Raw genomic sequence first — 25,674 nt, 5'->3', positions numbered from 1 at the left:
TGGGTTTGATTCCCAGAATCCCATATGGTCCCCTGAGCATCACAGGAGTAATTCCTGAGTGCAGAGCCAGGAGTAACCCCTGTGCATTGCTGGTGTGACCCAAAAAGAAAAAAAAAAAGGGCTTTTTAACAGTAAGACATACATTCTGGTTTGCTTGTCTGTTTCATGTCTTCACTTTGACAAACAACAGTACTTAGAAAACAGTGACTTCCATTAATAAAAGAAAGAGCTCTTTTATTCTTGAATTTAATAAAATTTTGCTCTTGACTTGAAATTCTGGCTTAATCTGGAAAAGACTCTCACACAATTTATATGCTTTTACTACTCTGTTGTTGCAATAATTAAAATAATCAATTTTATAGATCGATACGATTTTAGAAAACCTGTAATTCTTGTTCAAAATTATTTTTATAGCTTGTAAACATAATGCTGTTTTATCGACATGATTGTGAATATTCTGACAAATCTAATATTACTTTATCTAAAATCAAATAAACAAGCACCATTTAATATTGACTGGATTTTAGCAATTTGGAATATACCTCAGACTTTAAAGGTTCTTTATTTTATTTGTATTACATTGTAACTGTGTTTAAAATATATTTGCTTAAGCATATTTATTAGGGTGGGGTTTTTTTTTAATTCTTTTATTGATTCACCATGTGGGTTTTTTTTTTTTTGAGAGAGAGAACTTCATACTTTCTTCCTAGATAACATTTTTTTAAACTTTGGTAAGATAACCTCTCAGTACTAGTATTGTAAACTATAATGCCCAGAAAGGGGGGGCAGTGTTGGAGGAAAGGATGGGGAGGGGGGACGGATGTAGGGAGGGGGGGCAGACAGGAGGGGGAGAGAGAGAGAAAGAAGAAAAGTGCCTTCCATAGAGGCAGGAGTGGGGGGAGGGGTGACAGGAGGAAACCTGGGGACATTGGTGGTAGGAAATGTACACTCTTGAAAGGGTGGGTGTTGGAAAATTGTTTGACTGAAACCCAACCATGAACAGCTTTGTAACTGTGTTTTTCGTGGTGATTCAATTAAAAATAAAAAAAAAACTAAAACTAGTGAGTCAAGTTGAAAGATTATCTGTTTCTTACAAGGGAAAATTTGTACTATATATGTTGATGAATATTAACTAAATTTACTATGATAATTATTTTGCAACATATATAATGTATATTGTGGCTAGAGTGATAGCGTAGTGGGTAGGGCTTTTGCCTTGCACGCGGCCAACCTGGGTTCGATCCCTCCGCTCTGCTTGGAGATCCTAGCAAGCTATCGAGAGTATTCCACCCGCACGGCAGAGCCTGGCAAACTACCCGTGGCGTACTCGATATGCCAAAAACAGTAACAAATCTCACAACGGAGATGTTACTGGTGCCCACTCAAGCAAATGGATAAGCAATGGGATGACAGTGATACAGTGGTACATATGTACTGTTAAACTACTGTGCTGTATACTGAAAAAAATCAACAGTTTATAAAATTCTAACATTTATTTTAATATTTTTGTTGGGTGGGCATACCTAGTAGTGTGCTCAGGGCTTCCTCCTGGCTCAGTGTCACAAATCTCTCCTGGTGGGCTCAGGGAACCATATGTGGTGCTGGGGATTGAACCCAGTCAGTTGTATGTGCAAGGCAAGTAACTTGTCCACTGTACTGTTTCTGGCTCCCAAGTTCATAGCTTTTGTAATTAAAAATTTCAAAAGCTACTCAGTGAGAATGATGTGTATTTGTATTTTTCATTTGGGTCCTTGAAATTTGGGTGGCCATACCCTTCAGAACTTAGTGCTCTCCTTGGCTCTATCCTTTTAAATGGCTCCTGATGGTACTCAGGGGACCTCTGTACCCGGGATCACAGTGCAGTTAGCCACATGCAAGGCAAGTACCTTAACCTCCACTCCCATCTCTCCACCCCTTGGTGTTTTCATTTTTATGCTACATCCTTCTGTTTCTAATTTTTACTATTGTTCTTTATTCATTTATTTCAAGGAATGCCAAAGTACAAATGAGCCGTGTTTTTATTTTTATTTTATTTTGGCAACTGCCTCCCAGTCACTGCTCAGGAATCCAGGGGCCGCTCCTGTGATCCTTGACCAAACTATCTATGATTCAGTGCTTGAGCCTGTGGAAATGGTGTTGTTTGATCTGTAATATGATGATTACTAGCGCAATCCCAGGAGATGTTTAGGGACACCTTGGCAGACCACATGGTGCCAGAGATTGAACCTAGAACCAGTGCATAGACCTGAACCCTTGTGCTGTCTCCTTAGCACCCATGCCTTTATTTTAAAAACTTTGTTTAGAATCTCTACCATTCTCCAAAGAATATGAAATTTCAAAAAAAATTTGAATATCATTTATCCAAAGAATATAAAATCACTAATTTGCAAGGATATTTATATCCTTATATTCATTACATCTTTATTCACAGCAGTCAGAATTTAGAATCAACCTAAATGCCTATCAACAAGTGACTGAATAAAGTGATAGTAATGATATTACCTCCAGAGATATTTTAAAATACTTGAAGTGATTGGCAAAGAAAACACGCAAAAATAAGCAAATGGGACTATATCACACTAAGAAGGTTCTGCACAGTAAAAGAAAAGATGGCTAAAATTAAGACTTTCTATTGAACATAAGAAAATGCTTGTGTACTTTCATATACGATGAGGGACTAAATCCATGTTAGACAAGCACCTTAGCCACTGTATGTCTCTCCACTGTCCACCTTTTTTGTTGTTTATTTGGGGGTAGGGATATGGGGGGAATGTGCCAGGAAGTGCTCATGTTTTACTCTGGATCCATGCTCATTAATCACTCCTGGAGGTGCTTGGGGGGACCATATTTAGGGTGGAGATTGAACCATGGTTAATGCGTACAAGTTAACTGTTTTAACTGAAACCTACTTCACAAAACTCAACAAAATAACAGACAACACCATCAAAATATTGGGAGAGGAATTGAGACATTGATGGCCAACACGCATATGAAAAGCTGTTTAGCAACATTGACTTTTACAGGAATACAAATCAAAATGACAGTGAAAAATCACCTCACACCAGTGAGAATGGCCTTTATCAAAAACCCAGAAGCAACCACGGCTAGCTGGAAATTTGATGAAAAAGGAAACGCTTGCTGTTCGGGATGACATCTGTTTCAGTCTTTATGGAAGACATTATGGAAACTTCTCAAAATTGTGAAAATGGTGCTTCCTCATAACTCAGAAATTCCACTTCTTGGCATCTAATCCAACCCAAAACACAGTGACATTAATTCAGAGAGATATATGTCCACTGTGTTTATTGCGGCACTAAATGAAGTAGCCAGGAAATGGCAACAACCCACCAAGTGTCCAAAGATGGGTGAATAACTAAAGAAGTTGTGGTGAAAATACACAACTGAATCCTACTGAACTATAAGAAAGGATGTAAGCTTGCAGTTGGTTCCAACCTGGATGGAACTCGAGGAATCGTGCTAAGCAAAGCAAATCAGGAGGAGAACAAGTATCAGATGATATCACTTAGTTATGGAGTATAAAGAAAGAAAAGAAGGGTATGGATAGTGCCTATGTCTAAAGTCTTTTTTTTTAATTATATTTTGTTTTATTTTGGTAAAGGGACTGGGGTACATTCCAAACTGTAATTTTGTTTGTTTTTGGCTTTTTGGGTCACAAGCTCCACCAAGAATGATTCCTGACCTCAGAACCAGTAGGAGCCAGTAGGAAGCCTGAACACAGCCAGGTGTGACCCCCAAATAAAAACAAACAAAAATATTTTAGGGACAGAAAGATAGTGTAGTGAGTAAATCACTTGTTTTAAACATGGCTTACCCAAGTTTGATCCCTGGCATCCCATACTCTCTCCTGAGCAATACCAGGAGTGATCCCCAAGCACAAAGCCAGGACTAAGCCCTAAGCACAACCAGGTGTAGCCCGAAAATAAACCAAGACAAAAAATCGAAAAAGGAATATTCTTGCCAATCTGGCCAGACTGCCTTGGCAGGTCACCAGAAACACAAATTGTTTTGAGAATTTGAGGCCAGAGGAAGTGACACTGAAGTGTGACACTTAATAATGCTTGTCTTTAATTAATGAAAATTTCTTTTATTTATTTTTAAATTATTTGTTTCTTTTAGTCAAAATTAATGAAAGATAAAGAACTTAAATATTATCTAGTTCTGCCATTTGTCCCATCATCTACAGATGCTGAGATTACTTTACCCAGTGTCTTTTAATGACCATTCTATTATCATTTTTCCATCAAATGACAAAAGTTCTTTGTGTTTAAAATTCAGGATTTCAAGAGTGTCATGTCAAAAACAAGCAACTTGAAATAAACTGCATAACATTTGAATTTTTGGTCTTCTGACAACTCTATTATAATCATAACAATTACTTTAGAATAAGAATGAATAAGATTAATTTTCTTGTCATTTTTTTCTTTAAAAAATAAACATATTAAAAGTTGAATGCCACCTCTAATTTACTGTGTTACATAGATTTTGCAGGAAGATTTTGTGTTCTGTTACAGATATTGTTAAATTATTTCATACTTTAAAAAAATAAATTAAATAAAAAATAAAAAGTAAAAAAAAGGGCTGGAGCTATAGCACAGTGGGTAAGGCATCATTTGCCTTGCATGTGGCCAACCCGGGTTCGATTCCCAGCATCCCATATGGTCCCCTGAGCACCACCAGGGGTAATTCCTGAGTGCAAAACCAAGAGTAATCTCTGAGCATCACCAGGTGTGACCCAAAAAGAAAAAAAATATATTTCATACTTTTGTTTGCCTCATATTCTACATGCTTAAAGTGTCCAAAATATTATAGTCCTAAGAAACTACCTCACAGTCTGGGGAAAGCATATAGAGATTAAGGAGCATGCCTTGTATGTGTACCACCTCACTTGGATCTCTTGCAGCACATGACCCCAAAAACTTGCCAGGTGTAGCCGTAGAAAGCTCTGTGTATTACTCTGGTGGCCCTGGTGGTCCCTGGGACCTCAAGATCCAGACACTGCACTTTTGACCCCTAGCATTCAGCACAACAGCTCAGTTGTTGCCAGATCCCGAGCAATGTTTGAGAGTTCCCCAAGAAAATAGAAAGAAAAATAGTACCTCTGCACTAAAATTCTATTTCTTCTTCTTTCTAAATAACATACTGTAGCACTGTCGTCCAGTTGTTCATCGATTTGCTAGAGCGGGCACCAGTAACATCTCCACTGTGATACTTGTTGTTACTGTTTTTAGCATATCGAATATCCCACAGGTAGCTTGCCAGACTCTGCCATGCAGGCGAGATACTCTCGGTAGCTTGCCAGGCTCTCCGAGAGGGACAGAGGAATCAACCCAGATCAGCCGCGTGCAAGGCAAACGCCCTACTTGCTGTGCTATCACTCCAGCCCAAATAACATACTATCATCTACTTATTAACTATTTTTCTGTAAAATATTAGTGATTAGTGACCTCATAATTCAAAACAGACACAGTACAGATCATGTGGATTACATAAATAAGTAAATATTTATTTGAAAGAATAATATTTATTTGAAGTTCCTCTTTGAAGGACCTTTGTTATCTGAGACAGAAAGAGATTTGCCATCAAAGAAAGCCAAACAATTCATGAGATAATCTGATTCGTATTACATTGTCTAGATCATTTGAGAAATTGGGAGATCTCTGCACTCTTTTTGAAAGTCAGTAAAGAATATTTTTGGACCCAGGCGTTTAATAGTGTTCCTTCTTCAAATGGGGAGGCAGTAATTACCATCCCAAAAGTTATCAATCAGTTTTTATTACTTAGGAGCTGAAAAGACTGTAAAGTAGGTAAGGCACTTGCCTTGCACGCGACAGATCTGGGTGCAGTCCCAGTACCTCATATGACCCTCAAACCTTGCCAGGAGTGATCCCAGTTCAGAGCCAGGGGTAAGCCTTGAGCACAGTGATGTGACCAAAAACAAAAACAAAACACAACAAACTTTTTGTTGCTTAAACTGAGGGGAGAGAACATTTCTCTCTAATGATTAGCTCTTCACAAACATAATAGAACTAGAATTATCACTGGCTTATCATGAAAACTAATTCAGACTGAACAAAGCTGGTTCAGGAAAATCACTTAACAAACAGAAAATAACAGCAAAAACAAATCCTGAGGGAAAAAGTCATATTTAGACACCAGTGATGTTATAAGATTCACACTGTTATGTTTCCAACAAAAAAGTTATAAAGCCTTCAAAGAAAGAAACTAGAATCTCTGATACCTATTTCCCAATAAATAAAGAATAGATGGTGAAGGGACAGGTATTCGAACATTGTATGTTCAAAACCCAATCATGAACAACTTTGTAACTAATTATTTCATGGTGGTTTAATAAGAAAGAAAAGAAGGACAGAGAGTGGAAAGGAGGGAGGAAGGGAAACTTTGTATTTTGGAGAACTAGGAAAGATACTAAACTTCAGGCAGACTGTCTCAAAAATGTTCCATGAGTTAGAAATACATATAAAGAAATAAGGAAACATGAGAGTTGCCTAACCAAATTGAGCTTATAAGTGAAGAGGTGGGAAATATTAAATGAATAGAAATTTTGGAATTTAAAAGTTTAATAGGCAAAAGTGATTTTCTATTAATGCAGTTCACAATGGATTTGAATCTCAGGATAATTATTAAACTGGAAAATGGTAGACTTTCCTGTGCAAGAAACAGGAAAATACGGAAGTACGAAAATTGGATAATGCTGTATCGTCTTGTGGAATACATTGTCAGGATACAAACACAGAATTCAGGCCACACAGGTAAATAGAAAGTATGGAGGATGATTATTTGGGAAATATGATCCCAATCTTTACAAATATGAAACTCTTAAATAGGTCCAGACTCATTTTTTTTTATTTTTAAAGAAATATTTTATTGAACCACCGTGAAAACAAAAAAAAAAATACAAAGCTTTCAGGTTTAAGTCACAGTCAAATACTGATTAAACCACCATCCCTTCACCAGTGCACCCGTTCCACCACCAAAAACCCCAATACACCCCCCTCCCACCCCACCCCCCATCTAAGTAGCTGATGATATTCCCATTATTCTCTCTGTATATTGAGTACATTTCATATTTCCATACAGAACTCACTATTGTTGATTGGAAATTTTCCCCAACAATCAGGCCTGCTGAATAAGCATCATCTAATAATTTCTCATCCTTGGTAAAGGTGAAGATTTTGAGTCCGCGCGGCCGCAATAGCGGCCGCGCGGTTTTGGGTTTCTAATATTTTAGCTCAGTTCTCAGTCAAAATGCATGGCTCCAAGAATCTGCTCTGGTGCCAAAATGGGTTAGGAGACCTCAGGATCACAGTCAGTAGGCGGGAGGCTCTGCTTCTCGTGCCGCGGCTCTTGGTTCATCTCTGGGCGGAAGGCGCGCCGGGAACACCTCCCCTCCCAGGATCACCTACAGGCTACGTCACTAAAGAAAGTCCTACCTCCTGGTGTAGGGGTCTTAGAGGGTGGCTCTCACCGCGTGGTTGCTGCCGCTGCCGCCATTTTCGCTCAGAAAAATGGGGTGGAGAGGGAAAAAAAATCCCTCCCCGGGCTGCACGAGGTTGTAGTTCAGTTCGCAGAGGTCCAGACTCATTTTGATGCAAGCCTAAGACAAAGAAAATCTTAAAATCATCCAGAGACGTTACTCACATACAAAGAATCTTCCATAAGATTAAGAGCTCAGTAGGAGCCATGAAGGACATAAGGCAGCAGGATCACAATGTCCAAAGTGTTGAAAGAAAGAAAAACTATATCCAGCAAAACTATGAAAATAGAGATGTTCTCAGATAAACAAAAGCCAAGGGAGTTTTAGATATATGAAAGAAACCCTTCAGACTAAGAACAAAGGACCCTATACAGTGACATGAAGATAGTGAAAAAATAAAGAACACAAGAAAACTGTTTTTAAAAATACCATATATATATATACATATACATATGTATATGTATATATATATAGTTTTCAGTGTTTCTCCTGTATAATTTAAAATAAAATTACATTACGTGGTATTTCTGAGACAGATTTGGGAGGCGTACAATAGAAAATGCTTATACTGTCTCAGTAACATATATGGAGGTAAATAAATCTACAAAAGCAAAATTTAATAACTGTTGTAATTAATTTGGTATTAAACCAAAGTAGAATTTTAAAAGTTATGGATTGAAATCTAAAAGATAGCCATGGAGAAAATAAGAAAAAAATTTTAAAATGAGAAAGAGCTGCAATTTCTCATTATAAATATTTACATATTAAAAGAATTGTCAGAATATTGTAGTGAAGGAGTAAGACACATAGAAAATAGCAAAATAAGTGGGTCCTTGCTTACTAATAATCACTTAAAACTAAATGGAATATGAATGAATTGTTAGATCTAGACTACAAATCCCATGAGTAATGATTTTTTTATTGTTCATTAATTTATGTCCTAGTTTTAATACAATTTGGTACTGTATTTATGCCTTATTTTTTTTTTAAGTAGTGGATTATGTTTTACAACAGAAACAGAAATGCAGGATCTTAGACGTAGAGAGTTCAGATCCTAACAAAGGTGACTGAGATGAATGCTTCTCCATGTTAACATGGATGACACTCAGAAATGACAGGAAAAGTGAGATAAGTGGAAGGCTAATCTGCTTGGAAATAATGCTGCAAACTTGTAATGGGTGTACATAGACAGGGTTACAGACTTTAAGATGAGTGATGCAGTTTCTCTGACATTTCTGATGCACGTGTTCCCCATTCACCCCTCTTCTTTCACCAAGCCCCTTTGCTTTGCCACGCCAGCGTTTGGCTCCTGAGAATAGTACTCGCTAAGCAGCCAGACCCAGGCCAGCCATCTCCCTTTCTGCCAATTTCTGTTCATCTAATCAGATTTCATTATATGCACTGATTTGCTGCCGGGCTTTCTTCTGTCTCCATGTACTGCACAAAGCCATTAAAACAGTACCTCAATCACTTTTGAAACCTTAGATATAGACCAAGCAATAATTGAATCAAAAGCTAGCGTTTGCATCTTACTCCAGTTGTCTTCGTAGCATGGCGGTTGAGGGAACTCTTCAAGCTTTGCTCAGAAGGTCCAGGCCCTGCAACAGGTGATTCTCAACAGTCCAGGCCAGCAGTTCCATGTAAGGGTGCGAGGATACTGCTTGGGCCTGTGATGCTGGGGGCCTCCCGGCAATACTCAGAGACATGCTCAGAGACCATGTGTACCCAGGATAGATCCCGGGTTGGTGGCATGCGGTTTCTAACCTCTATTTCTAATTTCCAGCCTCTGCAGTCTTTCTTAAAATTCCTTTTATTTATTCATCTTTCCCAGTGATTTATATTGACGATCTATGTGACTCTCTGCCTTTTAGCATTACTTATAGAGGAATTTGGGTCTTCCCCCAGCCCCAAGTATTTTGGTTTCTAACATTCCTCCAATCTCTGTGTTCTTTGATGTTAACTTTTGTGCTGAAAGCTAGGCAATATCACCACTGAAATATGCCCTCTCAACTAGCAACCAAAATTGCGGCTGTATGTCTTATATTGTGTGTCCCACCTATTCTGCTGTGTAAAATTTTATTGCTATGTCACGTACTAGGCTGTTTCTGCTTGCGGAAGAGTATGAGTCTTTACTTAATCCAAATCTTATCATAGCATAGCTAAACCTGTCACAATCCAAACTACAGTTTCAAAAGATGTCTCTGAGAATTTTCTTGAATTCAGTGCTACTTAGCAATTATATCATAGGAAAGATAGTATGGCGGGTAGAGCGTTTACATTCCATGGCATGTACCTGGGCTCAATCTCCTAAGCACCACCAGGAATGAGCCCTGGGCACAGAGCCAGAAGTAAGCACTGAGCACAGTGTAGCCCCAGACAGACAGCTGGAAGAATTTACACCATCACCTCTAATCAAGAGATCTTTCTGGGGCCCAAGTGAGAGCACTGAGAGCATTTGATTGCACACAACTGACCCAGGTTTGATCCGTGGCACCTCACGTAGGCCCCTTGAGCACTGCCAGAGTGACCCCTTTGTGCAAAGCCAGGAATAAGCCCCGAGAGCACTGCCTGGGAGTGGCCCCAAATCAAAAATAAATAAAATTGAAAATATAGAGATGATTCATGTGCAGTTTTTGTTGTAGATGTTATGCCGAAACCCAAATAGTTTGGTTAAAGGGTATTAAACTTCAGGGCCAAGCAATAGTTCAGTAGGTTGCTGCTTCCATTGTACACAGCTGACCCAGTTTCCAGTCCCGGCATCCCATTTACTCCCCTGAGCACCACTGGGAGTAATTCCCAAGCACAGAGCTAACCCTGTGCACTCTCACCAGGCGTGGCCCCCAAACCATAATTACTAAACTTGAGCACTATATAACTCAACCTGAGCATGGTAGAAAGAAGTGAATTCAGTATTGGCTCCCTTAAAAGCTTTGAAAATTGTATTTAAATAACAATTTAGAAATTTCAAGACAAATAATTTCTTTCCCCTCTTCATTTTTGCAATTATACGCAGAGAAAAACAAGTTTGCCATTGTAAAGGGGAAGGTCTGGCTCCACTCTGCCTGAAAGAGCCAGCCTCTCTAGAGACTGGTGGTAGGAAAAAGACTGGTAGCTGCGAGTGGCTGTTCGAAGGCCGCAGACTCACATCCTAGACAACTGTCATCTCTGTGTGGCCACACAAAGCTATAAGACATAAGACATAATATCTTACATGAGACATAATCATCTAGTATTGGGAAGGGCAGTTTTCCCTACTAGCTGGTACTAAGGAGTTCAAGTTTGGGACAAAGTTCCTCTGAGGTGCAGCCATGCAGGCAAGCACCTTATCAGCTGCACTGCCTCTCTGATTCTCAGATAAGTCTTACTGATAAAATTAAGTTGCCCTTCCCCATGGTTATTTTTTTTTTTTTTAAATTCTTGTTCCAACTTAGAATTCAGGATCTTGGAATTTAAGTGAATTTTAGGTAGCATTTAGTTTCGTCATCTGAATTGATTCTAGAATATACTAGCAGTTCCCTAATGTTTAGCCTTATAGCTTTTGCATAAAAATTATTTACAAATAGTATGTCCGTTTTTTAATCTTTGAAAAGCACTTCCTCTAACTTGTTGATTTTTGTTGTATTATCTTTAATTGAATTGAGTCTTTCTTTGATGAAGCACACTACTTAAAAGCATAGCTGAAAAATTTTGTGAAATTTAAGACTTTAAAATGTCACTTATTATAAATTAGATTATACTTTTATAAAAGTTACCTAAAGTTTGTACATAATATTTGCAATAGTAATATTACTGCAAGTGTTGCATTAGTGGAAATTATTCAAGACAATAATTCAAAAGATATTTTTCTTTCTAGGTTACTATGTCATGCTATGAAGGATCATATAGTTCGTGTTGCAAATGAAGCTGAGTTTATTTTGAACAGACAAAGAGCTGAGGATGTCCATAAACATGCAGAGTTTGAGGTAAGCTTTTGGGATAAAATTAAGTACATTTGGATTACAATGTACTTGTTGATTATTAGTCAGCCGTCATCAATGGTGACTTTACAGTGTAAGTATTTTTAAATAGGAGAGTTGAATGGAAGGGCTGTCACTTCCTGTGTTTAAAACCTAAGTGAGGGGCTAGAGTGATAGCGTAGTGGGTAGGGTATTTGCTTGCACACGGCGGACCTGGGTTCGATTGCCAGTATCCCATATGGTCCCCTGAGCACCGCCAGAAGTAATTCTTGAGTGCATGAGCCATGAGTAACCCCTGTGCAATGTCAGGTGTGACCCAAAAAGCAAAAAATTAAAATAAATAAAACCTAATAGCAAGCACCTTTAAAGCACTAGTTTATTTTCATCTCTCTTACAGCATAAAGAGGTACGCCTTGTGATTAATCACTTGGAATACTAAAAGTGTTTTAACTTACTCGTAAAGACATATGTGTTTTTCATTTCATCACTTTGTAATCTTGTTTAGTGTGCTCATGGCTGGAGAGATAGCATAGGGGTTAAGATACCTGCCTTGCATATAGCATCCCATCCTGATTATATCTCAAGCAGCTAAAGAATGCTAAAATGTGGGGCTCGAGTGATAGTGGGCAGGGTGCTTGCCTTACATGAAGTGAACCCAGGTTCCATCCCTGGTAGCCCATATGGTTGGTTCCTCAAGCCCCACCCAGAGTGATCCCTGAGCACAGAGTCTTGAGTAAGCCCTAAGCATCACATTTAGGTGGCCCTAAAAACAACACAACTCTTTTAAAACATTTTTTTAAATGGTAAAATGCTATATATTTCATGCTAATAGTTTTATTGTGGAAAAAGTATTTTTATGCTTATTGCATGTTAATCATGTAAACAGATTAATGATGATGATTGCATGTTAATAATTATTTGCCATTATTTTTATTGCTCTCATTTAAAAAATTTCCCTGATTTCAGTGTTCTTAATGCAGTAGTTACTTCTGGTTACTTATTTCGCAAAATGAAATTGAATTTAGAAGCATTTAGGTAACCTGACATTTGATTTGTCTCAGAATCAAAAAAAAGAAAAGTGGCCTTGAAAATTATAAGTCACTCTCCCAGTTTATTCTCCTGATGCAGTACACAAGCAGCATGCTTGGCTGGAGTAGGGGACTCACAATTTCAGTTCTGATGAGGATTTGATCTCAGTAAACCCGTCTCTTAATCACAGAAGTTGGTGCCGGAGGTCTGGTGACCTCTGACCTAGCTGTGAAGGTGGAGGCAGGGAAACAGCTGTTGTTGCTTTAATATTCATCACTCTGTTTAGCTTGTTACATGAGACAGCTCACACTGTCATATGGGATGGCAGCATCCTTATTTGAAAAGTATAAGAGATTTTTCAAAATTTCTGATAGAAATGTAACAACAGTTAATCATCAAGATAAAGTTGCATCTTGATTCTATGGTGGATAATCCTGTATTGGCCAGACCACCCAATAATCAGAATAATCCAAAAAACATTAGTGCTGTGTTCATTGGGAATTATGTTTAGATATAACAAATGCCAATATTAGAATATTAATATTAATAAATAAATTTAACTTTTGACCACACATATATAAGATTCAGACTGTTAAAAAAAAATTCCCTCAGAGACAATATTAAGTAAACTATTTTTCCCATGAAAATCAACATATTTGAGTGTGTAAAAAAGATCTATATTTGTTATGTGAAAATATTTAAAATAGGTTTTCAAGAAGGTAAATATTCATTACGAGCATTCACACACATCTTAACTAGCCTTAAGCTAAGGCCAGTGTTTCCCACCCTTTCTTTTCTTTGTTGCCTCACTAAACAATTTTAAAACAATTCTTAAAGCAATTTCTATTTCTTTTAAAACAATTTCTGTCCTAATTGTTGCCCCTCTCCCAGTAATATTTTTGTTTTTCGTTTGTTTGGGGGTCACAGCCAGTGTTTCTCAGGACTGCTCCTGGCTCTGTGCTCAGGGACGGCACCTGGCAGAGTGCAGGGGACCATATGCATTGCAGAGGACAAAACCCAGTAACCCAGCATATAAAGGAAGTGCCTTACCCACATATACTGTATTTCTAGCTCCACATCCAGTGATATTTTATTGCCTCCTATGTGCTACATATGTATATATATATATATATATGTATATATATATATATGTATATATATATATTGAGTTGCATATGCATCTGGGCTTTATACAGAAAAATAATTTCTTCACCCCCTTCCACAAAATTTGTATTTTCACCACCTAGAGCTGTTTATTGAGGATGGAAGGTCACGGCTGACAAGAAGCCATGAATGCCACAAATAGACTTTTTCTTTTAGATTGTGTACACATTAAATACTAATATAAATCTGGTTTTGAGAGTATTATTTTTGATAATGAATGTATATTTTAATGAAAATTGTTCCATCTTTTCTTTAAAGTTCACTGATGTGTTTAGTTTCCCAAATACATAGTACTTTGAAATTACAAAATATTCATTGAAGTCCTTGTCTTTTACTTGGACATTTCAAGAATTTTTTTCCTAGGTCCCATATAATACTATAAATAAAAGAAAAAAGTATCTGGAATCAGAAATGGGTACTTAACAGTTCAGTATTTTTGTAGTTAAACATTGTAATAATTAAAGAAGATTAATGAAAATTTGATTTTAGTCTCCAATGAGCGAATGAAATATTGACCTCATTATGGAGGCAGGTGATTGTACTAATTGGTGATTCCCTGTACAAAAAGATAAATTGGAGAATTAATTCTTCCTAGATTGCTGTAGGGTTATTTTTCTGAAAAGGATGACTTGTAGTCATGGTCTATATCATTAGATTAAAAGGATATGTTCAAATATCTTCCACGAAACAGATTTTTATTTAGCATTGATGGATGTACAATAGTTATGTGTATTGTTAAAGTATTTCAAGCCTCTTTTCCTACTAGTTAAGTGACTCAAACTACACACTTGATAATTCAAAATATACATAATACAAATCAATTCACCCTATACAGATACTATTATATGGCATATAATAGTTACTATCAAAAGCAATATTTATATTTTTAGAGATTTTGTGTTTGCGAAGGGATTCCCAGCAGTACTCAGGGGCTACTCCCAGAATAGTGCTGTGGGAGCTTGTGGCAGTGCTCACGTACCCTGTGGTAATGGGGCTCAATCATTGGCTTCCACATTCAAAGCTGGCACTGCAGCCTGATGAACTTTCTTAATTTAGCCCAAGAAACTTTCATCTTTTTATTTCTGTTGTATGTTTTGATACAAAAGATATTGATTTGTTCTGTTGTTAATAGCAGTGAAAATGGCAGGACGAGTGATTACCGTGGAGATAGGGAAAATGAGAATAACATAATAGCTGTCAAGAAGCTATTAAAAATATTAAATTCTATAGTTGGGAAGTATTGTAGAGAAAATCTTGCCCCTTATTCTCATCTTACAAATATAAAATAGTACACTGATAAAAAAAGAGAGAAAGAGAGAATTTGCATACGTGAAGTAAAACTCCTAATATACTATATTTCTGTCAAAACAGGTTACTGGCCTTCAGTAAAGACAAGGGGAAATTTTCATTTGAAATAAGTTTTTAAAAAGAAATCACGGAGTTTCTTTTTAAAGAAACTGGCTCCAAAACCTTGACTGCATATGCCTCTAGAGTTTACTGAAGTAGGATGTCCCCTAGGTGTGAGAGCAGTGCATACCCTGAGATAAAAGTCAAACATGAGGGGCCAGAGAGAGTCCAGCCTGCCTTATATGCAGCAGACCACAGTTAGGTCCCTGGCACTACACATGGTCCCGAGGGCACCACAGGTCTGACTCCTGAGCACAGCGCTGGAGTAGACCCCAGCACAGGTAGGCGTGCTCTCCCTCCCAAATTTACCATTGCGACTATGTTCTGAACACATGCAGACTCCCACTACGAGTCGACCTACAGAATAGGTAGGAGTTGTAAACTGAGTGAAGGCTTCTACTCTTCTGGGCTCATGGAAAGATTTCTAGGTTCATGGAAAGATTTCTTCTTTAGAAAGAAGAAACCCTTTGGTAAAAATCACCTCTGCACAGTGAAAACAAGAACTTTTTAAATGAATGGTCTATGTGTGTTCTTTTTCTTATTTCTGAGATATATAACTTCTGACTTTAGACAGTATAAAATGCAGTTGTACTTTCTTCCACATGTTTGTGTTTTGATTTTTTAATTTTCGTTTTTGTGCTACACTTGATGATGCTCAGGGCTTTCTCCTAGCTCAGTGCTCAGGGACCATCTGCAGTGCCAGGGATCAAACCCAGGTCAGCCTCTTGTAAAGCAGTTGCCTTAAATTCTGTGCTGTCTCTGGCTATCACTTGTGTTTAGAATTATTGTTTTTGTTTTCTTAGTGGGGGAGGGTCTGGGGGTTTGTCTTTGATTTTTTTTCTTCCATTAGCTTTCAAGGATAAAAATGTTATATTTTTAGGTTACAGTATATATACTCTCTAAACCTTCCAAAGATTTTATCACCTATGATTGTACACTTGACTGTTCAACTTTAGGTTCTGTTGCTTTCCTCACACATCTCCCACGTGTGTCATTTCTCAGCCATCATGCATTATGTTTTCTGATAGTCACAGTGCGCCCAGTATGCAGCTGACCGCAGAGAGGAAGAGAAGATGTGTGACCACCTCATCAGCGCCGCAAAGCATCGAGATCACGTGACTGCAAACCAGCTGAAGCAGAAAATACTTAATATCCTCACAAACAAGCATGGTGCCTGGGGAGCAGTTTCGCATAGGTGAGCAGTGAGGACTGTCAAGTGACTAATTACCCACAGTAAACTGTAATAGAAGAAAAAGTGACTATCCGTTTTTTTATTCTTGTTTTGGGGACCACACCCAGCAGTGCTCATGGCTTCCTCCTGGCTCTGCCATCAGGGGTCTTTCCTGGTAGAGATTCAGAGGATCATATAGGGTGTCAGGGATCGAACCCAGATCATGTGCAAGGCAAGCACCCTACCTACTTATATACAACCCCATAACTATCCATTTTTAAATGATTTGAAAAGTGCTTTAAACTATCTCAAGAAGGCATGACCTTTCTCTGAAGTCTTTTATAATGCTTCTCTAGAATGGGTTAGTAGAATGCCTCAGCTTTTAGAATCACTTCTAATGGTAGTGAGCTCTTTTATAATGGTACATGAGAATATATTTGGTATTTCCGTAAAGAACTCCTGCTACTGTCTCTTGTATATACCATGCATGCATGTTAAAAAAGAAGGGGTGGCATTCTTTTTCATCTCTTGGGTTTTTGTTTCTTACTAAATTTGTATCATTCTTTTTGGGTGGTGGCCTCCAAAAAGATGCTTAGGAGGACTAAGGGCCACCAGTGATTCTGGGCCAACTGGACAATTCAGGGAATGCTAGTGCTCAGGGGTGAGGTTCTGCTTAGCCGGATGTACCAGGGATCCCTGCAGACCTGCTGATGGCTCTCAGGGAAAACCCCAGTGTTGGGGGGAGGCTTCCTCGGATACCCCCACAGAGGTTCCCAGCGATGCACAGGATTGAACCCAAAAATTCATCTCTAACCTTTTTATTATCTTCTTGGCCCCAAACTTTCATCGTTCTTATTTTCTCATATAATAGTAAAATAATAAAAATCTTTACAATGAAGAAGTGATTTTATTTAGAGGGTTTTTGTTCTGTATTATTTCTAATCAGTCTTTATTAGGAAGTTGTTTTTTTTTTTAACTCAGATTATTTATGACATACACTGTGGTGCAGGTAAAGCCAAAATTGGTTGTTTTTGAATTGCAGTTGTCTTCCTAAACTGTTTAGGCTTTTTTTTTTTAACCTCTGTATTTTGAAGTTATCTAGAAGAGTAATGCATCAGGACCCTATCTACATATTGCTTATACTCTTCATTTTTAAAACCCTGCATTATGTAACCTCAATGCAATTTGGGGGGAGGTGGAAGGGAATTGGACCACACCTAGCAATGCTCGGAAGCTTTTCCTGCCTCCCTGCGCAGGCAACACTCTTGGCAGTGCCCAGGCCGCCATATGCAAAGCTGGTGTTTGAACCCGAGTAAGCCTCGAGCAAGGCAAGTGTCTTGCCCACTGACAAGACATATGTACTGAGAGGCCCCAGATATGGCCTCTCAGTACATATTTTATTATGTCTACTAGTGTCAGTTAGAGGTTAATTAAATTTGGGTAGATACAACAAGAATAATCTGGGAAATGTGATTCTATTAGTTAGGGAAGAATGTCTAAAGATAGTATGTATCCAGCTGTCCTGGAGTTTCAAATATAGATAAGGAAAAAAGTTACTGTTTTTTATTTCAAGTAAAATTATAGTGTAACATCTTTCAAAATAGTCAATCTGGAAATCTATCATTTATTGAACATTTATTATATGCCAAGCACAATACTAAGAACTTTCTACGTGTATTAATTTAACTGTCTAAAGATCTCTGTTAAGATTGATACTGAAATGTTTTACACAATACTCAAAAAAAACTGATGCTTTCATAGGTTTAGTAAAGCTTAAATAATTCACCCTTGCACAAATAGCGGTAGAGGATTTCTTTAGACTGTCTTCTTTCTGGAGTAAAAAAGAATCAACCAATAGGATATGTGGACTTTGGATTTGTGAATAAGACACAGGCATAGATACAGTCATCTTGTTGGTGAAGAATTAGCTCGAGTGAGTGTGCAGATCACAAAGTCTGTGGGGCAGACTGTTAGGTTGCAGACTTATGCAGACTTTCGTTACAAGCTTGAGGCTGTATTCCTTCCTAGGAAATTGCAATCTTTTTAGACTTCCAGTTAGTTAGATAAGTCCGTCCACATTGTAAGTCAAGCATCTTATGTGAAAGTATTAAAGCATAAAATAATTAAAATATTTGACTTATTAAAGTACTACTAATTGCATGTCCAAATCACCTTCACAACAACATTGGGAGTAGTGTTTACCGGCATTTGAGTATATAGTCTAGCCAAGTTCATAACTTAAAATTTATCCATCATATATAATATATATCCATCATATAGAATGGCTATAATATAAGCAATGTGAACATGTAGGGACTGGAGAGATAGTAGGGGAGTTAAGGTCTTACATGTGGCTGAGCCTGGTTTAATCTCCAGCATCACCTTTGGTCCCCTGAGCACAGCCAGGCCTAATCCCTAAACCAGAAATAAGCCCTTAGCACTGCAGAATTAGCCTCAAACTCAAACTAATAGTAAAAGAGTATTTAGCTCCGCTATAGAAATTTAGTGTAAGTTTTTGTGTTATATAAATTGGATGTGTCTGCTTTATTATGCAAAACTAAAGAATATAGCTTTGTATTAATAATAATTCAGCTAGAATATTCAGAATGTTGCTTTAATGCAATAGCCCATCCATGGTTAGGCTTTTAATTCGGCATGTAATTGAAATACAGCTGAAATAACTTAAACTACATCATTTAAAGATGGTCATGTAGCCATGTCGGATGCACCCTCTGTCTTATCAGAATATCTTTTAGGTTCAAATACTGGAGCAGGATCACTCAGTGCAGCGGCCAGGGAGAGAGTACAGCAGGCAGGACCCTTGCCTTGTATGTGGCTGACTGGGGTCCAGTCCCTGTGACCTCATGTGCTTCCTGTGAGCCCACCAAGAGTGATCACTGAGCTCAGATCCAGGCATAAACCAGGAGCACCACTGCGTGTGACCTCCAAAAAGCAAAAAAAAAAAAAAAAAAAAAAAATTCTAATGCTGATTAACTGAAAAACACTTGACATTCTTAGTCCTAACTGGGTCGCTAAACTCTATCTTTAAAGGTCATTTTTGTACTCCATAATCTCTTTTGTTCTTTGATTAATAAATCTTCTCTCTTTTTGCCTTATTCACTTTTAGGCATTATTTTCCCTAATTTGGTACTATAAAAAATAACTACTTTTGGTTCAGTAACTCCAAATATATTGTCTCTACTCTGGATTTACCTTAACTCTACACATTTTACGTCATCTACCTACTTGGTTTCTTCCACTTGGTATCTCTTTAGATTGCCAAACCAAACTCCTAAGATTACTACCAAACAGCTTCCATTTGCCATTCTATGCATCTCAACCAAGGGAAAATCTAATCTTACCAGTTGTGATCAGGGTCGCATTGGGGACCAAAGAGGTAGTACATTTCTAGAGAGGGAGTGTCCTGCCTGCCTCAGTCTCCCTAGGAAGTGACAGGGAGGGTGTTGGGGCATGGAGGACAGGGAAATTGTTTGGATGGAAAAAGTCTGTCACAAGCACCTGCACAGCCTGGACACTAGAGCCCCCCAGTCCCCAGGGCAGCCTTTACTCTGTACTGTACCTGAGGTCCAGTTGGTCTGTGTGACACGTTCACATCTCCAGAGGTTTGGGGCAGCAGTAGCCTCAGGGAAGAGCGAGGTATTGCTCTTACAGGAAAGGCAAGTCAGTCCTGACTCCCAAGATTTAATCCTTAGAGATGAGTGGTTTTCCATTGTAGATACCCCACATTTTCTTCATCCACTCATCAGGGATTGGGTGTTTGGTTTGTTTGCCAATCTTGGCTATGGTAAACAATACTGCAGTGAATTTAAGTTTGTGTATATATTTGCAATTCAGTATTTTCATGTTCTTTGGCTAGACATCTAAGTGGAATTTCTTTATCATATGGTAGATCTATGGTTAATATTTTGAGAATTTTTCATACTGATTCTCTGATAGGCTGAATGAATTTACCTTTCCACTAATAACATCTAAGGGATCCTTTTTCTCCTATACTTATTTTTTATATACTTTGGTTAACAGTGCTCTAACAGATGAATCTTTAGCATATAGATTTTTCCGCTCTATGGTTTCCTTGATACTTTCCATTTCCTTGATATTGTCTTTCAAAGAGCAGTATTTTTTAATGCTGATGAAGTATAACTTAGTAATTTTTTTCTTTCAATGTGCCTGTCCTTGGTGATGCACCTAAAAATGTATCACCAAACCCATGATAAATTTTCTTATAATGTCTTCTAATATTTTCATAGTTTCATAATTTTCATATTTTCATAGTTTACTTTTATGTCTGTGATCTGTTTTGAGGTTTTTATAGATCATTTGCATGCACATATCCAGGTGTTCCCACATTATTTGTTGGAGTGCAGTTTTTTTTCCCTTTCCTGCTTTGTTTTACTCATAAATTGACTAAATAACAATTTATTTGGTTTCTTTGTTATCATCTTTTGTTGTTTTATTTTATTTTGGGGCCACGGCCAGCAGTTAGTGCTCCTTCCATCTCAGTACTTGGGGAACCATATGGTTCTGGGAAACAAACCCAGGGCTTCCTGTAAGGCAAACACTCTACCACTGAGCCGCATCCCTGGCCCTTGTCTATCCTAATTATTTTATCTTTCAATTAATTTTGAAGTCAGGTTAACATAGGCCTTAACACTTTTATTCTTCCAAAGGGCCTTTTAAGAATTCCCCTTGTCATTTAATCATTCTCTAACCACAATTTGTAGTTACAGCTTTAATATTTAATTTAGTAAATGAACAGATACTGTGATTTCCTATGTGCTAGCAAAATGGTAAACGAAACAGATGCTCTCTGCAAGTCTGGTAGCAGAGACTGATAAAAGATATAAATATGATCCTTGGTTAATACTTGTATAGAAAATTGCAAGGAGTGCTAGAGAAATGATATGAGATTTTTGTTTTAGATTAGAGACCAAACAAGTCTTCTTTGATAAAACTCTGTAAGATCTGAAGGGATTAGGGCTGGAGAGAGAATACAGTGAGTAGGGTTCTTGTTTTGGTTTGATCCCTGGCCTCCCATATCATACACTGAACCCTGCCAGGAGTAATTTCTGAGTGCAGTGCTAGGTAGTTTCCCTGCCCTATCCCCCTACCCCAAAAGAAAGTCTGAAGGTTGAGCAGTGGGATAGAGCGAAGGGTAGAATACAATGCATTTGGAAGAAAAATATCACAGTCAGAAACAAAATATAATAAAATGAATGAAAAGGAGGCTGATGTGACTGGTACCTAGTCAGCAATGAGGATACTGGCTTAAAGTGAGTTTGGAAAATAACATATAAACTAGATGATTTAAAGATTTGTATGTTACATTAAAGATTTGTGACTTTATCCTAAAGGACATGTTTTACTCATGCTTTAAGGGCCTTATAGCATGAGTAACATGGTCTAATTTATGTTTGAAAGGATGAGTCTGCTATATGACTGTTACTTGCTATTTTGCAATTGCTTCAATGTTTTATAGCTATGGGAATGTGCTTATCTCTTGCAATGGACATGCAGCTACTAGAGTGGGAGTATTGAATGATACTTCTGTTTATGCAGACGTTCAAACTTTAATATGAAATTTAAGTATTGGATGATTGTTACCTTTTAGGCTAATTGTTTGATTTTGTCCAAGACTCGGTTAAGATTACTGTAAGGTTTGGGTTAGAGCCATGGTTATGATTCGAGTTAGGGTTTGGGTTCCTGTTAGGAATAGTTTCCAGGAGCCTATAGTAGTAGGATGAGAATGATGATGGAAAGAATACAGTTTTCACTATTTGGTGTATCCTTTTGGATTATTAGACTGAAGAGTGAAAAAGGATAATTAGGGTTTCTTAACTAGAATAATTAGGAGAATATATTGTCAAGTAGTGAGCACATGTCCTAAGGAAGGTAGAGTGCTTTAACTTGGTCACAAGAATGCTTAGCGCCAACTGCCTGGTGCCCTACCTAGCAGGGTAAGGAGCTCATGCACCTTGAGGCCCTGAGCTGAAGTTGCTCTGAGCAGGGTTTCAGGGTTCCTTCCATCCTCAGTGAGAGGCGAGAAGGTGATGACCAGGTGGTAGAGCTTGGCATTGTTACTGTGAAGAACTAACAAATAGGGACGGCTTCTCAGAAACAAGTTTATGCTTCAAAATGTTTTGTTACTACATTGGTGGTGACTTTTTTTTAATCTTTTTTTACCAGAAATGGCAGAAGATGGCCTTCTCTCCCTGTGATTTCAGGACTATTGAATTTGATTAATGGCATTATAAGATAAATGGGCAACAAGAACTAATAGCGGGGAAAGGAAGGAAATTAGTGTAAATACAGAAAAATGCCACAGGAAGCATATTGTGGAACCCAGTTCCTTGCTAGCTTGCTAAAAAAGTACTAAAAATTATAAATAAATAAAACTCCATTTTTGTTAAACTTGGCAGTGGGAAAGAATTATTCTTTTGGAGTTATCATTTAACAGGACATCCTTTCTTCATTTAGCCAGTTCATTTAGTCTGTTCTCAGGAGTTTCTATGGTAAATTTCCTCTAACTACAAATGTTTCCAGATTTTTATATCGGAAACTCTCATGCTTTCTAATATGCCTCTTATTGCCATAATCTTGTGAAACTTTTCTAGTATTTTTTTTTTACATTAAAAAATCCTTTAGCTCAGGGGCTGGAGAGATAGCACAGCGGGTAGGGCGTTTGCCTTGCACGCGGCCGACCCGGGTTCGAATCCCAGCATCCCATATGGTCCCCTGAGCATGACCAGGGGTAATTCCTGAGTGCAAAGCCAGGAGTAACCCTTTGCATTGCTAGGTGTGACCCAAAAAGCAAAAAGCAAAAAAAAAAAAAAAAAAAAATCCTTTAGCTCATATCCCAGCTCAGAGTGACTCTTGCTTAGTAAACCTTCTAGTTGTCTCCAATATTTATGCTGTTTTCTTGGTCTGATTTTTAAACTGCTTTTTAAATATATCATCTTAGATGTCATTGGCTTCTGCTTCACAGTAATTTTATAATAAATTCCAATGCTCTCCGCTTTTCTAATTGTATCTCTATGACCTCTCTTTCACATACTGTTCTTTTACCTAACAAATAAGTCACAGATTCACACAAGTACACAAACTCACTTCCTTCCAAATTTAAAACACTCATTAGATATCTTCATTGGGGTGTCTTATTCTAGACCTTAAAAACTCTCCTGAATCACTTTAAGGAGCAGTTCACAGGTCAGGAATTTGGATCAAAGGGCTGGAACTGGAGCCTCAGGTTTGATTCCCTGCACCATGCAGTCACTTGAGCATCAAAAGAGATTCCTAATCACTAAACTAAGAAACACACACACACACACACACACACACACACACACACACATAAGGGTGTGGAGAGGGAGGAAGAGGGAGAGAGAGGAGAAGGAGGAGGAGAGGGAGAGGAGAGAGAGAGGGAGAGGGGAGAGGAGAGAGAGAGAGAGAGAGAGTGAGAGAGAGAGAGAGAGAGAGAACGAGAACACGCAGAGAGAAACAGATCAAAGTATAACCATTGAGTCTTCTTTTTTGAACTTTCGTGGGTGGGGGGGGAGGGTGTTAGCCATGCCTTGCAGCTCTCCTGGACTATGTCTGAGGTGCATGAGGACCAGGAGTTGCCATGGACTGAGCCTGTGGCTCCAGCCCTTTGCAGCACCTTATTAGCTCTAACGAATCTAGTCTTCAGAACAAACAACATCTAGATATTTGTCTATATGTGACTCATATACCTAGGAATGGACAAATAGTAATTAATCTATTTTTGCTTCATTCAGAAGCATCTCTTTCCAGAAGGGTTTTTTTGTTGTTGTTGTTCAATTGACTGGTATGACCTCTGAGAAACAAAACTCTAATAAACTGTCTGTCCTTCATGCACAGTCTGTTTCACTAGCAAAGTCTAAGAGCTAGAGACAGGTTGCTAATTCACAGGAATGAACCTTTTGAAGCTTCTGGAAAAAACTAGAAAATATATTTGACCTTTATGAATATATTTTGGAGAATGCCTGGTATAATTAAACTGTATTATGATATTGGCTGATAATATACCATCTCCTGCCTGTAACATTAGCTAGATTGAGTCTAAAGAAGCAAACTTCATCATTAGAGATAATGGAGGGAGATGCATACCCTGTCAGTAAAGTATTTCAAAAGTCAGTTGAGTTTCAACTCTTGAAGCTGATCAGTTACATTTGGGTTGGTAAGGTTTTCAACTAAAAGTCAGATTTGAGGAGTTCTGGGATAGATTATATTTCATTGCAGATCGCATTGATAGACTGGAATTTCAAATAATCCAATGAAATAGATCAGGTATTAACATAGTGAAAGAAGGTAATCTATAAGACTTAACTAATTTTGTTTTTATTTTTAGTTGTGAGACATACAAAAACTAAATATATCATAATTTAAAGGTTTAGGTAAATTTCAAAATGGTCATTTACATGCATTTATTGCTCTAGATAAGGAAATATGGCATTTTGAACATCTTAGCAGTTAACCTTATATTCCTCACCTGACCACAAGGAAAGACATTAGCATAAATCTTAATGACAAAAATCTTTTGCCTATTTTCATTTTGATATACATGGAATTATATAATATCAACACTTCCATGTGATTTATTTTCCTCAGTATCACACATATGAAATGTACTCATATTATTTAGTATAGTTTTATTTATTTTTAATTTTATAGTTTTAGATGGTTTATTCACAATGTTAAATAGTAATTAGCCTTCTAAGTATACCCAAATGTGTCTATTTTGGATATTTTTGACTATTATGATTATTATTGCTGTAGGCATCTTAGCATGTTTGTTTTCATTAAAATGAATATATTTGCATAATCATGATCTAGGATTTGAATTGATATGTTGGTAAGCTTGTTTTGTTCACTGTTTTAACAGTCTTCCAGCATGTTCAGTTGATTTGAAGCTTCTCAGTTACTATTTTAGCCATTTGGGTAAATGGAAATAAATCATATTAGCATTACAGTTTGTTTTATTAGCACATTTTATCAGATGTCCATGCTTGTCTTTTGCTCATTATTTTATTAAATCTTCTCTTCTTACTTATTTATAAAGCCTTTTTAAGTATTCTGGATCTGATACTAGTGTGGAATATATATATATATATTGCATAGGTCTTTTCCCACTGTAGATTATATTTGATTTTTTGCTTCTCATTCAAAATATTATATTCAAATACTATGTTTTGAAGTTATATTCAAAACATGATATTGGCTGATATTGAAATTCTCTTCAAAATATATTAAAATATTATATTTGAAATATGGACTGGAATGATAGCACAGCAGGGAGGGTGTTTGCCTTGTATGCGGCTGACCTGGGTCTGATGCCTCCGTCCCTCTCAGAGGGCCCGGCAAGCTACTAAGAGTATCCCGTCCACACGGCAGAA

At 37.6% G+C, this 25,674-nt stretch overlaps 1 protein-coding gene across 5 annotated transcripts in view; it reads left to right on the top strand.

Annotated features, from left to right (window-relative positions):
* NBEA (neurobeachin) overlaps nt 1–25,674 on the top strand; it is a 625,086-nt gene that overhangs the window by 319,044 nt on the left and 280,368 nt on the right. For all 5 annotated transcript variants that reach the window (XM_055142057.1, XM_055142054.1, XM_055142047.1 and 2 more), the window contains 2 exons: nt 11,370–11,478; nt 16,101–16,267. In XM_055142057.1, coding sequence (XP_054998032.1) covers nt 11,370–11,478; nt 16,101–16,267 — 276 coding nt within the window. The remainder of the gene's footprint in view (nt 1–11,369; nt 11,479–16,100; nt 16,268–25,674) is intronic.

This window comes from Sorex araneus, chromosome 1 (assembly GCF_027595985.1).
Source record: "Sorex araneus isolate mSorAra2 chromosome 1, mSorAra2.pri, whole genome shotgun sequence".
Taxonomy (NCBI): domain Eukaryota; kingdom Metazoa; phylum Chordata; class Mammalia; order Eulipotyphla; family Soricidae; genus Sorex; species Sorex araneus.
Note: the sequence above shows the minus strand (reverse complement) of the source record. Positions and strands in the feature narration are given on the sequence as shown.